The sequence below is a fragment of the Lampetra fluviatilis genome, chromosome 48, assembly GCF_964198595.1.
Source record: "Lampetra fluviatilis chromosome 48, kcLamFluv1.1, whole genome shotgun sequence".
NCBI lineage: Eukaryota > Metazoa > Chordata > Hyperoartia > Petromyzontiformes > Petromyzontidae > Lampetra > Lampetra fluviatilis.
In genome coordinates this window covers 2,767,842-2,781,956 of record NC_136322.1, presented here as the reverse complement: position 1 = coordinate 2,781,956, position 14,115 = coordinate 2,767,842, and the positions used below count along the sequence as shown (strand labels likewise).

Below are 14,115 nucleotides of genomic sequence, written 5' to 3'. Positions count from 1 at the left end.
AGCACTTTAAAAAGGGGGAAAAAAAACCCTCCCGCCTGCCCTGATAAGTCCGGTATGCCCGATACCTTCGATGCCCCTTGGAATTGCTGCCCGGAGTGTCAAAATAGTGCAATGTATGATGCGAGGGAGGATGTGGAATAAAATATTTTTTATGAATAAAAATTTGGGACACAAAAAAAATGGTCAAATATCCTAAAGCAGTGTTGTTCACGAGGAATGTTTGACCATACTCCACTCAGCTTGTCAGTGCGGTTTAACAAAGGGGGCATCCAGGACCAGTTCAGATACCACTCCGCACTGCTTTTTAGTGGTGGCCGGGAATCGAACTTGCTTCGCTGGGTTCACAGCGCAATGCACAAAAACCACCGCACCGTTCATCCACCCCCATCTTCGATAAACAAGGGATCATCGTTGGGTTTAGAAACTTTTATAGCTCGATTTAAAAACACGACCCAACGCAAAGGAGCGGAGGAGGCTCGCGCGCGACTCGTGTTCGATCCCCGCTCGCGGCACGGTCAGTGGTGCCGATTCTCGTCCTCCTCCAAGAGGTCCTGCTCGATGAGGACGTCCTCGTGCTCCACGAGGCTGCCCTGGCTGATGCACGTGGCCACCGTGGAGGCGGTGCTGATGTGCGGCTCGCTCGCGTGCAACACGCGCCGCCGGCGCCTCACCTGCAAGGTGCGCGGGTGCACACAGTGCGTCCCGGTAACCCCGGGGCCTGCCACGCGCATTCATGGTGCACACAGCACACGGATGTTAGCCTCTCGCCGCACTACCATCATCGTATCGCAGTCACGGTTGGCCACGTACGGTGCGAAATAAGTTCTATCACCACTGCCATCATTACAAAGATGCTCACCGCCATCGTCGTCAGCCAATTCCTATCGTCCGTCCTCACCACCCCCATGATTAGGCAGCTAATCTCCGTCTCTCATGATTGTCATCCAATGTCAACCATCTGCCGAGACTTGTCATAATCATAACTTCTTTCCCGCCGTACGTAGAACACGTGCTGATCGGGGGTGCGGGGGTTGGACAACAAACTAAATAGGATTGGTTCAAGTGTCGCTCATGTTAACCTTGGCTGAGAATCAAACTTAGGGTCACGGAGTTTTCATGAGTGGTACGTGTTAAATGCTACTGTACTGCTCCACCCAAACAATTACAGCAACAAAACTTATTGAGTTGGTTATTTATGCATGTCGTGATGTTTTAAAGTGAGGTTTGTGTTTATATTATGCTGATAAAACGATAGCGGTATAGAGAACGTATCAGAGAATTATGTCGATTCACTCACGCGCTTTACTTAAGTGTTAATTTCTTCATCGGGATGCTGTCGGTAACTACCCCCAGACCAATATGCTGCCTTGCCCAAATCTTTTTTTCTATCACAGTTGCTTAGCACAGGCCCAAAATTCCCATCGGCCATCAACAAACATCACTCCTGAAGTTGAAAAAAATAATTAATATATTTCTTGCATTGAGCGAGGCTACAAGATCTTGTGAAAGAGACGATGGGAGGGAATGCCGGCATCACGGTCAAAATTTTGGAAATTGTCTGCAAAAAACACTCATTGGGAGAAATGCACAGCAACATCGCCCCCCCCACCTTCCCCCGCGAAACTCCTGCGGGTCTGCGAGACAGAGCAAATTCGATTCGATCGTCGCTTATAAATGCTAGCGGATCGCGAGAGGCGAAGGAGTGGCGTTGTGGCACTCTGGCTGCGCTCACCCTGGCGGTTGTAGCAGTCCTCGGCCATGCAGCTGTGCTGCTGCCCGGAAGGGCGCGCGGCACTGTGCGTTTTGGGGCGATGCACGCGCGTGGGGCACACGCCGACCTGGCACTGGTAGCACGGCGATGGCACGCCCATCTGTCCCCAGCCGCTGCTCACAAACAAGCAGAAGCACAATATTTATTTATACCGGAGGAATCCGATGAGCTATGAAGCTCTTTTTCACAGATGTCCAGTTAGGGGCGGGTCAGAACGTTACTGTGGTGCCACAGCGACGGGGCCGCTCTGCCGAGCCAGGGAGCCGCCCGGCTTCCCCCACCGCACTGCCCCCCATCACCCCCCCCCCCCCCCCCACATAAGCACACACCCGCACGCATTTCCCTCCCCCATAGAGCTGGAAGGGAAGGTCACCTGATCGACCGGTTTTTATCCGAGAAACCCTTATCGGGGTTAACTCTCACGGTTTCCGGCGATCAGGGAATTGGACGACCTCCCCCATGCTACGTTGCGCCGCGGCGCTGCGACCAGCCTTAATATGGTGTGGTCGCGGCGTGGGGCATTCGGCCACCGCGGTTGAGGCGCATTTTCCCCCCACACACACCCCCACGGGTCGACGAGACAGGCGGAGGGAGGGGACAGCATGAATAGCGGGACCGCAGGGGCTCTTGCGCATAGTCATGGAGGGTTGGGATCATTACGCTTGAGCGCGCAGGCCCCATTGTTAGGAAGGGTAAGGGATTAATTAGGATTTACGCCGCGCACGCCGCTCACTGATTAGCGCTCCCACGAGGCGAGCTGCAGCGCTTCACGCGTTCACACCTCTCCACGAGATCACACGAGACCACGCTTCGCTATTAATGATTTATTATCCGCTACCTGGAACTAGATGTTAAAATCAGTGTGAGTCGACGAGGCTGGCCTATCCTACTTCCCCTGGACCTATTCCCTATTTATCGTTCACGAAATACTTTTACCTCCTTACTCACGGTTTGAGGCACTCGACGTTCCGTGGGTTTTCCTCGCTGCTTGCCTCGACACGTCGCACGGACGTCCGGAGGGCAGAGCTGGGGGCCGTCTTGGACGCTGGCTTCTCGGAGTAAGAGAGCGATTTCCCCTTTGCGCCCCCCTATTTATCCTCCCTACCTCAAAGGGATGCTGCGCTGAACAATCGGCTCGTGCACCTCGAGCCCGCGCACGGCGGTTCCGGGCGCTTTTGATATGCTAATCAGTGAGCGGCGTTGGCGGCGTACATCCTAATTACTCCCTTACCCTTCCTAACAATGGGGCCTGCGCGCTCAAGCGTAATGATCCCAACCCTCCATGACTATGCGCAAGAGCCCCTGCGGTCCCGCTATTCATGCTGTCCCCTCCCTCCTCCGTCTGTCTCGTCGACCCGTGGGGGTGTGTGTGAGGGGAAATGCGCCTCAACCGCGGTGGCCGAATGCCCCACGCCGCGACCACACCATATTAAGGCTGGTCGCAGCGTCGCGGCGCAACGTAGCACGGGGGAGGTCGTCCAATTCCCTGATCGCCGGAAACCGTGAGAATTAATCCCGATAAGGGTTTCTCGGATAAAAACCGGTCGGTCAGGTGACCTTCCCTTCCAGCTCTATGGGGGGGGGGGGGGGGGAATGCGTGCGGGTGTGTGCTTATGTGGGGGGGGGTGATGGGGGGCGGTGCGGTGGGGGAAGCCGGGCGGCTCCCTGGCTCGGCAGAGCGGCCCCGTCGCTGTGGCACCACAATTACTTCACCTCAGGAAAAGTTATCTCACCCGAAGTAATTTTACTTAGCCTAGGGTAATGTTACCTCGCATGAGGTAAAGTTACCTCATTTGAGATAATGTTACCTTACCTGAGGCAATTTTACCTCTGCCTAAGGTAAAGTTATCTCGCCTAAGGTAAAGTTACTTCACCTGAGGAAAAGCTACTTCAACTGAGGTAATGTTACTTTACCTCGGATAGAGGTAACTTCACGTCTACCTGAGGTAAAATTACCTCACCTGAAGTAACGTTACCTCACCTGAGGTAACGTTACCTCACCTGAGGTAACGTTACATCATCTGAGGTAAAGGTACCTCACCTGAGGTAAAGGTTACCTCCACCTGAGGTAACCTGAGGTTAACTCAGGTGGAGGTAAAGCTGGAGCTAGTACGTCATGGTAGAGGTGGGGAGTTCACACACTTTACCACAAAGACAAAGATCCCCCGTGTAGCCTCTAAGAGGCTGTTAGTGAGCAGCACCTACTAAGCCTTAACTAAGGCTACCGGCGCTGTGGCACACGAGGGGTGGGTGGCCAGCACCACGCCCGGCCGCCTTTGTCTCCCCAGTGGCGATGTTCACACACCGCTAAACCGGGTGCTCATTTGAGGCTGAGTCGACCTAGGGGATGAGGTCCACGATCGGTTCAGATGATCGTCACCGCTGTTGGTGGTGGCCATGAGTGGGAATGGAACTGGGGTCTCTGACCGGTGACGATCTTCTGAACCGGTCCTGGGCCTCATCCCCTAGGTCGACTCAGCCTCAAATGAGTTCCTGGTGTAGTGTGGTGCCACAGCGACGGGGCCGCTCGGCCGAGCCAGGGAGCCGCCCGGCTTCCACCGCCGCACTGCCCCCCATCACCCCCCCCACATAAACACGCACCCGCACCCACGTAGGGCCTCGTGGTCGGGTCACCTACCCTGAGTTTTCACCCGAGGGCCCCCTAGGGGGGTTACCCCACGGTTTCTCAGGGCCAGGGAATTGGACAGGACCCTTCCCAGGCCAAGTAACACTGCGGCGCCGTGGGCGGATTTGAGATCGCACGACCACGGCGAGCTCAGAGAGCCCCGCAGTTAGAAACGCATACAAACACAAACACGGGTCAGCAAGGCAGATAGCTGGGATCAGGACCCGGGACGACTGATTGGTCGAAAGTTCAAAGGCCGGCGGGATCGCAAAAGAGCGGGAAATCCTAGGCTCAGGATTGGTCGAGAGACCAAGGCGGTCGGGACGGGGGCGCCTAGCCTTTGATGTGAATAGTTTAAAAGAAAACGCAGGGGCAGTAGGGAACTCTCTTCTTCTGGAGTTTGGACACGGGGTCAGCGACGAAGGAGTCATCGGGCGAGCCGCTAGATTGTCTGCAGGACGATCTGAGCGCCGCAAGGTCACCAAGGACTACAGACGGTATCGTGTTGCGCGCCTTACAACACCTCAGAGCGGAGGGTAGGATCCGTAGGAGAGGGTTAGTTCGGGGTAAGGACGAGTAGGAAAGCGGTTTAGCAGAGAGCGCAGCATAGAATAGGGCTACACGGCACCAGAGTGTGGGTTAGAAGCGCCTTGCTGTCCCGCACACACACACGGGTGGCTCGGTTGGTTAGCAAGGGCTAATAAAATCTCGAGCGTAGTAACAAAACCGTGTTGTTGGGTGTTTTTGGAACGTGGTATTAGCGTGCACTGCATTCGCGAGTGTGTGGTCGTTGTACGCATAAAGGCCGTGGTCTCTGTACGATTGTGCGGGTACGGAGGTGTGTACGTTAACGCCCGGGGAGAGCACTTTTGGTGTGTTGGCGTGACTACGCAGCCGTGTGAGAGGAGAATCGTCCTTGTACGATATTTGTGTTGACGTGCACGCGCGAGTGGGGGAGGGGACGAGTCGTCGTGTCGGCGTGTGCCCCGCTTGCGTGCGCTCGTTACTTGCGTAAGCTCTCGGCGTGCGTAATCGGCGTGCCCAAGGTGCGCGATCGTAACGTGGGCGGCCAGCGCGGCGCAGAGCGGCGCAGGAGTGGGTATCGCGTGTGGAGCTGTATGCGTGTGTGCGCGCACGTTCACGACGTGTGTAACACAGGTGCGCGATCCTAACGTGAGTGGTCAGGGTTGGGTGAGTGCCGTGCAGAGCTGTGTGTGGGTGTGCGCGTGCGTGGTTATCCATGCCTGCTACGCGGACCCGCGGTGGAGGGGAATCCTCGGGTGACGGCTCCCACACCCTGGGTGAGGAGCCTAGCGGCGGTTCGCTTAGCAGCGGGGGGGCGATTGATGATGTTAGTCCGGCCGTTAGTATTATCGAGGGAGGGATCTCGGGGGCTAGCGACCCCCACAAATTGGTGTCGGAAGCGGTACGGACCCCCGCGTTACCTCACGCTAAAATAAGACTGATATTTACCGGCCGGGGGGCCCCTTCGTGGAAGGAATTCGCCCGCAATCTCTTAGGGGCCAAGGAAATTAATGGATGGACGGACGCGCAGGCAGTACGTCAACTTAATATGAATCTTGATGGGCGGGCAGCCGATTTTGTAGAAGCGTTACCCGCGAGCGCACAGACACAGCTAGAGGAGCTGATGCGCCGACTCGATCAGCGTTTTGGCACGCGTGACGAGGAGGAAGCAAAATCGGCCTTAGAGGCGCGCCGTCGCCAACCTGGCGAAGATCTCCGTGATTACGCCGAGGATGTGCGCGAGTTAACAAAGATCGCACGCCCGGGGTACGCAACTGAGGTTATTGAGGAACTGGCTGCCGAGAAAATCCAGCGGTACCTGTCTCGCACGGCGTGGTGGCAGCCAGACATGAGCTGCCCACGTCTTCCCTTTAACACCCTTGTCGAGCGCGCACGTAAGTGTGAAAGAATTCACAGCGAACGCGCGCAGCTCCGGGGGCTGGGACGAGAGCGCGCCATTGCGAGCCTGCTCTCGGAAGACGAGGAGGAGGAACAGGAGCTCGCGAGGACGGTAAGGGGCCGGGAAAGAGAACCTCCAGTGTCCCGCGAGACAACCCCGGGATGGGTTGCCGGTATACAAACGGGTATAAAGGATGTCTCCGGCCAGGTAACCCAGGTACGCGAGGAAACGAACAAAAATATGACCCAATTGCAATCCTCCGTTGAGACCATCCGATCTGAAATGGGGGACCTACGCGCCACGGTGGGAGGGTTATCTGGGAGGGTAGCCCGACTAGAGGCGGAGGGTGGACAGCGGCGTAATGGGGGGGGAGGGAGTGGGCGGGGGGCCCACTACGGAGCCGCCCCCCCCTCCCCGGGCATGTTATATGTGCGATCGCCGAGGGCATCTAGTGAGGGACTGTCCTGAAATCACCCGAGCTAGGCAGGCGCGGGGGTTAAACTCCAACGCCTCCTAGTGAGCGGACCAACTAGGGGTGCAATCGACGCGGTCCCGATACAAATAGACGGTAATGGTAATAATGGCGAGCGAGTGATCTCCACACAGGTTCCAACAACAACGCCCACGGAAACGGTGACTCCTGGCGACTGGCTACGGGAGCTGGTGGCGGGGATCACGGGGGCCACGTCGCTGGTGGAAGGGGAGGTACACGGAGTGCGTACCCGAATTCTGCTGGACACGGGGGCGGTGGCCTCGCTCGTGAGCGCAGCGCACTGCAGCGCGATCGGGGTCGACGTGCGTCACCTGCAGGCACCGGACCGCGCGCTGCACACGGCGAGCGGAGCCGGAATGGGGCTGCTGGGGAGAGCCACCCTAGAGGTCCGCATAGGAAACCAGGTGTGCACACAGGAATTCTACGTTTCGAGTGTGTTGTGCCACGAGTGCATTGCAGGAACGGACCTCCTGGAAAAGTTGGGACTTAACGTACAGCCCCGGCAACGATGCGCTACGGTGGAGGGCAGCGGGGAGCGGATTCCGTTCCTAGGACAGGAGCCGAATCGCCCACGCTTCACACCCGTGGCCGCTACGCTGGTGTCGGCCGTCACCATCGGGCCTCTCGCCGAGATGCTGGTGCCAGTGGCAACCCTCTCCACCGACCCAACCCACCGACCATCGGGCGAGGTAATGCTGACTCCTCACCCGGAGTTGGCATCGCGATACGGGGTGGTAGGGTCAGCCACACTGGTAAACGCAGATGGGGGCCGGCTGTTTATACGTGTGTTTAACCCACACAGTACCCCGGCAATGATACGACGACGCATCCCGGTAGCCACCGTACACCCCCTGCACGCTCGCCACTCGAACGACTCGGTGTTCGCACTCTGGGCGGAGGACCCTGGCCGCCCCGAGGACAGCCAGGATCTGGCCTGGCGGGTCGGCCCGACCCCCCGAGCCGAGATTGTTCCCCTGCAGGATGCGTTACATGTGCCTTGGGCAGCCTTACCTAAGGGGGAGGCCGATCAGCTGCGCGGGTTATTGCGGGAGTACGCCGACGTGTTCAGTGAGCACGATTCGGACGTGGGCCGGACCGACCTGGTCAAGCACCAAATTGACACAGGTGCAGCCCGACCCATCAAACTCCCCGCATACCGAGTGGGCGCGCCTGAACGGACCCAGATCAAAGAGGCAGTCACGGATATGCTACGCGATAACATAATCCAGCCCTCCGCGAGCCCTTGGTCTGCCCCGGTGGTACTGGTAACGAAAAAGGACGGATCGACTCGGTTCTGCGTTGATTACCGAAAATTGAACGCAGTCACCCTCGGCGACGCTTTTCCCATCCCACGCATCGACGACACCTTCGACAGTCTCGCAGGAGCGCGGTATTTTTCCACCCTCGATCTGGCGTCCGGTTACTGGCAGGTGGAGATGACGGAGGAGGATCGGCCAAAAACAGCATTCACCACCCCGATGGGCCTGTTTGAGTTTCGAGTGTTGCCGTTCGGACTCACTAACGCGCCCGCGACGTTCCAGCGGTTGATGGAGTTGGTGATGCGGGGCTTGCAGTGGGAACAGTGCCTGATTTACCTGGACGACGTAATAGTGTTCAGTAGGTCGCTGTCCGAACACTGGTCCAGGCTGCGGGAAGTATTCCAGCGACTGCGAGCAGCCCATCTCAAGCTCAAGCCACGTAAGTGTTACATTGCGCAACGCGAGGTGGGGTACCTCGGACACCGAGTCAGCGAGGCAGGGGTGAGCACCGATCCCGAGAAGGTGCGTGCCGTAGTGGATTGGCCGCGGCCGAGGAACCTGACGGAGATCAGGTCATTCTTGGGACTCGCCACTTATTACCGTCGATTTGTAAAGGGATTCAGTGAGATTGCACGCCCCCTCACCCAACTCACCTCCCCTAAGAACCCCTATCAGTGGTCGGAGGCCTGCCAGACGGCTTTCACCACACTCAAAGACCACCTCACCCACACCCCCACCTTGGCTTTCCCAGATTTCACCACCGATTTTATTTTGGACACTGACGCCTGCAGCAGTGGGCTGGGCGCGGTGCTGTCGCAAGTGCAGGGTGGGACGGAGCGGGTCATCGCATACGCCAGTCGGACCCTGAGCGGGGCCGAACTGAACTATTGTGTAACCCGTCAGGAACTGTATGCTGTAATTTTCGCGTGTAAACAGTTCCGACCGTACTTGTACGGCAGGAAATGTCGTGTGCGCACCGATCATTATGCACTGCAGTTCCTCCTTACATTCAAGGAACCGCGGGGGCAGATGGCTCGATGGCTGGCGCAGCTGCAGGAGTACAACCTGCAGATCGAGTACCGAGCGGGGCGAACACACGCGAACGCGGACGCCTTGTCAAGACGGCCCGCGGTGCGCGCTGAGACGAGGGAGGGAGACGCCTGCCCGTGCTTCACGGGGGGACGCTGCCGCCAGGCAGCAGAACCCAAGGAGCGCGCGGAAACTAAACTCCCCCCCCCGAGAGAGAGTGCAGTGTGCGCCGCAGGAACCCCTGCAGAAGGAGCCCGGGGACAGACGGATCATCCCACCCCAACCGGGCGGATCCAAGAGGATGTCGGCTGCGCCTTCCCGGGCTTGGACGACGAGCAGCTGCGACAAACCCAGCAGCGGGATCCGGATCTGGCGGCGGTGGAGGCGGCACTGCGAGAGAGGAAGGATGCACTACCAGGGCCCTGGAGCGGTTTGTATGCCCGGTTGTGTGTAGAAAACGGGGTGGTGAGGGAACTGGCCGACGCTGGGCAGCCGGGGTGCATCTGCGTTCCCGCCCATGTGCGGCCCCAACTACTACGACTGGTACACGACCACCCGCTCGGGGGCCATGATGGGGAACGGCGCACCCGGGAGACTCTGCGTCGCCAGTATCTCTGGCCTAAATTAGCGCAAGATGTGGCCGCCTGGGTGCAGGGCTGCCGGGCCTGTCAGCAGTGTGGGCAAAAGCCGGCGAGGTACCAGGTACCCCTGAGGCCGTTCCGAGTCAGTCGGACGAATCAGTTGGTCGGAATCGACCTGCAGGGGCCCTTTCCACGATCCCACCGGGGCAACCGATATATTCTTGTAGCGGTGGAGTACTTCACCCGCTACCCCGTGGCGGTGGCTATCCCGGATAAAACAGCCCTCGTAGTGGCCCGGGCCTTCGTGGAAAACTACGTACTTAAGTGCGGGATCCCCGAACGAGTCATTACCGACCAGGGTAGTGAATTCGAGGCCGAACTATTCCAGGCGCTGTGCCGAGAGTTCGGGATCCAGAAGGACCGAACCACGGCATATCACCCCCAGGCGAACGGGATGGTAGAGAGGATGAACCAGACTCTGGCCGGGAAGCTTAAACGCATGGCGGCCGCGAATCAACAGGACTGGGACGAACACCTCCCCTATGCCCTGTTCGCCTACACCACCGCCGTTCACACATCTACAGGACAGACCCCGTTCCTAATGATGTTTGGTCGCGAGTCTCGCCTGCCCGCAGATCTGCTGTTCGGTGTCCCTCCGCCGCAACGGGAGGAAGGGAGCCACCCCATGGAGCACTTGCTGGAGACCCTGCGAGAAGCCAGGGGCCGAGCCTACCCGCACGGAGAGGCCGCGCACCAGCGGCAAGAGCAGGGCGCCCGACCCCGTATGGAGCCCCCCTTCTACACTGCGGGCTCCGAGGTGTGGCTGTACACTCCCCGCGTCGGTGCCGGACAGGTGGGGAAGCTGACCACCTACTGGCGAGGACCCTGGATTGTGAGACGGCAGATCTCACCATGGACGGTGCTGATTCAGGGAGGAGAGAGGGGCCGGGAGATGGTGGTCAACATCCGCCGACTGAAGCCGTGGCGAGCAGCCCCCGAGGGGGGGAGCCCCGCCGTCCAAGTACCCCGAAACCCCGGGGTCCCCCCACCCCCCGTGCCCGGGGGCCTCGCGCAGTATATGGGCCCCACGGAGCCCCGGGCTCCGAGGGGCCCCGGGCGGGGCCGGGGGCGACGAGGACGGCGACCCTTAAACCCCACCGCCTCTGAGTTTGTCCCCCAGCCCGCAGGTGCCGGAGACCGAGGGGAGCCGTTGGAATGGAGGAGGAGACCACCGCCGGAGCCCCAGGAGACGGAGCCGCCACCCCCGAGGCCAGCCACAAGGGCCGGGCGAATCCCGCGGACCCCGCGGCGATACCTCGTGGGGGCAACCCAGGCGAGGTGCTCCAGTCAACCCGGGACGGGGACTGGCACCCCGGGGGGCTATGTGGTGCCACAGCGACGGGGCCGCTCGGCCGAGCCAGGGAGCCGCCCGGCTTCCACCGCCGCACTGCCCCCCATCACCCCCCCCACATAAACACGCACCCGCACCCACGTAGGGCCTCGTGGTCGGGTCACCTACCCTGAGTTTTCACCCGAGGGCCCCCTAGGGGGGTTACCCCACGGTTTCTCAGGGCCAGGGAATTGGACAGGACCCTTCCCAGGCCAAGTAACACTGCGGCGCCGTGGGCGGATTTGAGATCGCACGACCACGGCGAGCTCAGAGAGCCCCGCAGTTAGAAACGCATACAAACACAAACACGGGTCAGCAAGGCAGATAGCTGGGATCAGGACCCGGGACGACTGATTGGTCGAAAGTTCAAAGGCCGGCGGGATCGCAAAAGAGCGGGAAATCCTAGGCTCAGGATTGGTCGAGAGACCAAGGCGGTCGGGACGGGGGCGCCTAGCCTTTGATGTGAATAGTTTAAAAGAAAACGCAGGGGCAGTAGGGAACTCTCTTCTTCTGGAGTTTGGACACGGGGTCAGCGACGAAGGAGTCATCGGGCGAGCCGCTAGATTGTCTGCAGGACGATCTGAGCGCCGCAAGGTCACCAAGGACTACAGACGGTATCGTGTTGCGCGCCTTACAACACCTCAGAGCGGAGGGTAGGATCCGTAGGAGAGGGTTAGTTCGGGGTAAGGACGAGTAGGAAAGCGGTTTAGCAGAGAGCGCAGCATAGAATAGGGCTACACGGCACCAGAGTGTGGGTTAGAAGCGCCTTGCTGTCCCGCACACACACACGGGTGGCTCGGTTGGTTAGCAAGGGCTAATAAAATCTCGAGCGTAGTAACAAAACCGTGTTGTTGGGTGTTTTTGGAACGTGGTATTAGCGTGCACTGCATTCGCGAGTGTGTGGTCGTTGTACGCATAAAGGCCGTGGTCTCTGTACGATTGTGCGGGTACGGAGGTGTGTGCGTTAACGCCCGGGGAGAGCACTTTTGGTGTGTTGGCGTGACTACGCAGCCGTGTGAGAGGAGAATCGTCCTTGTACGATATTTGTGTTGACGTGCACGCGCGAGTGGGGGAGGGGACGAGTCGTCGTGTCGGCGTGTGCCCCGCTTGCGTGCGCTCGTTACTTGCGTAAGCTCTCGGCGTGCGTAATCGGCGTGCCCAAGGTGCGCGATCGTAACGTGGGCGGCCAGCGCGGCGCAGAGCGGCGCAGGAGTGGGTATCGCGTGTGGAGCTGTATGCGTGTGTGCGCGCACGTTCACGACGTGTGTAACACAGGTGCGCGATCCTAACGTGAGTGGTCAGGGTTGGGTGAGTGCCGTGCAGAGCTGTGTGTGGGTGTGCGCGTGCGTGGTTATCCATGCCTGCTACGCGGACCCGCGGTGGAGGGGAATCCTCGGGTGACGGCTCCCACACCCTGGGTGAGGAGCCTAGCGGCGGTTCGCTTAGCAGCGGGGGGGCGATTGATGATGTTAGTCCGGCCGTTAGTATTATCGAGGGAGGGATCTCGGGGGCTAGCGACCCCCACAGTAGCGGTGTGTAGTGAACATCGCCACTGGGGAGACAAAGGCGGCCGGGCGTGGTGCTGGCCACCCACCCCCTCGTGTGTCGTTCCGGCCTTCATAGGCGCCGCTACTCGCTCACAGCGCTTGACCCGACAGTCTGTTAAGGTCACACGGGGGATCTTAGTCTCGTATCCCTGTGACTCTGTCTCCGTGTGACTCCATCTCCGTGACTGCGTCTGACCGTCGTCCGCGTCTCGTCCCTCCGTGTCTCTGCGCCTAAGCAGCAGCAGCAGCAGGAGATGGGCGACTTCCGAGACATCAGAGGCTTCTTCACCAAGGCCGAGTGGAGCGATCTGGCCGAGTGCGAGAAGCGGCGCTACAGGAACATCAAGCAGAACCACGCCGTCCTGCTGAACCTCGGTGGGTACGGCAGGCCGAGCCTCTTCGCAACGAAACTAATTGTCGCAGTAATTATAATTATGAGACTAAAACGTCGTAGCAGAGTGGCATGCATGGGGCGCCATGGTGGCGAGATGTTGACTACCTCACCTGGTCTACAGGAGGTCGTGGGTTCGATGGCGACCCTGACGATGCCTGTTATATATCTGGAGTCTGCGTGTGTCTCTCCCCGGTGAGATGTGAACTCCCTCTCCTGGTCTACAGGAGGTCGTGGGTTCGATGGTGACCCTGACGATGCCTGTCATATATCTGGAGTCTGCGTGTGTCTCTCCCCGGTGAGATGTTAACTACCTCGCCTGGTCTACAGGAGGTCGTGGGTTCGATGGCAACCCTAATGATGCCTGTCATATATCTGGAGTCTGCGTGTGTCTCTCCCCGGTGAGATGTTAACTACCTCGCCTGGTCTACAGGAGGTCGTGGGTTCGATCCTGACCCTGACGATGCCTGTCATACATCTGGAGTCTGCGTGTGTCTCTCCCCGGTGAGATGTTAACTACCTCGCCTGGTCTACAGGAGGTCGTGTGTTTGATCCCGACCCTAACGCCTGCTGTGTATTTGGAGTTTGCATGTTCACACTCCCCGTGGTCGCGAGGATTTTTCTCCCGGTCCTTCGGGTTGTCGCTCCACATGTAGAATCAACATCACGCGTTTAACGTATTTGATAATATTTAATCATTGTCTTTGAAACTGATTGGTCTACCCGAGAGACAGCCTTCTTCATGGCCTAGTCTCACCAGTGTCGACCAGCACAAAGACAATGCAGTGTCAAGAGCATTTATAGCTCGGGGTGAGCAGCTATATCATGGGACCTTTTTTCCAGAATCAAAGTATGAAAAATAAGAATCGGTTTTACCCTTTCTGGCAATAAAACAGGAGGTGTTAAGATGTTCACACACCAAATAAATTATTCCTTTTGCAAGGAATCAAGTTACTGCATTAACCACGCGTACTTGTGGTGAACACGCAAACAAACACGCTCTGATAATAATCACATCGTCAGGACTGTGTTACGAGGACCCGGTGTGTTGCTATGCTGCACCGGTGTACCGCCAAAACGTACAAATAACAATGACCGACTGCC

The 14,115-nt window shown here is 58.6% G+C and overlaps 1 protein-coding gene across 2 annotated transcripts; it reads right to left on the bottom strand.

Annotated features, from left to right (window-relative positions):
* Positions 1–328: 328 nt before the first annotated feature.
* LOC144948145 (shiftless antiviral inhibitor of ribosomal frameshifting protein homolog) lies at positions 329–3,185 on the bottom strand. 2 transcript variants are annotated; one of them, XM_078877573.1, is made up of 3 exons: positions 2,708–3,185; positions 1,733–1,884; positions 329–718 (listed from the first exon to the last, which is right to left on the bottom strand). In XM_078877573.1, the coding sequence occupies exons 2-3, from the start codon at positions 1,869–1,871 to the stop codon at positions 516–518; spliced, it is 342 nt and encodes a 113-aa protein (XP_078733699.1). In that variant the 5' UTR covers positions 1,872–1,884; positions 2,708–3,185; the 3' UTR covers positions 329–515. The 2 variants fall into 2 exon arrangements, with proteins under 2 accessions (XP_078733699.1, XP_078733700.1); XM_078877574.1 differs by having other exon boundaries at positions 2,720–3,185.
* Positions 3,186–14,115: the final 10,930 nt, after the last annotated feature.

Bases quoted from the DNA above. Each gene is read 5' to 3' on its own strand.
- LOC144948145 (XM_078877573.1), bottom strand. From the start codon at position 1,871: ATGGGCGTGCCATCGCCGTGCTACCAGTGCCAGGTCGGCGTGTGCCCC. The intron at 719-1,732 runs GTGAGCGCAGCC...TGCGCGTGGCAG, and splicing joins GGACTGCTACAACCGCCAGG to GCCCCGGGGTTACCGGGACG.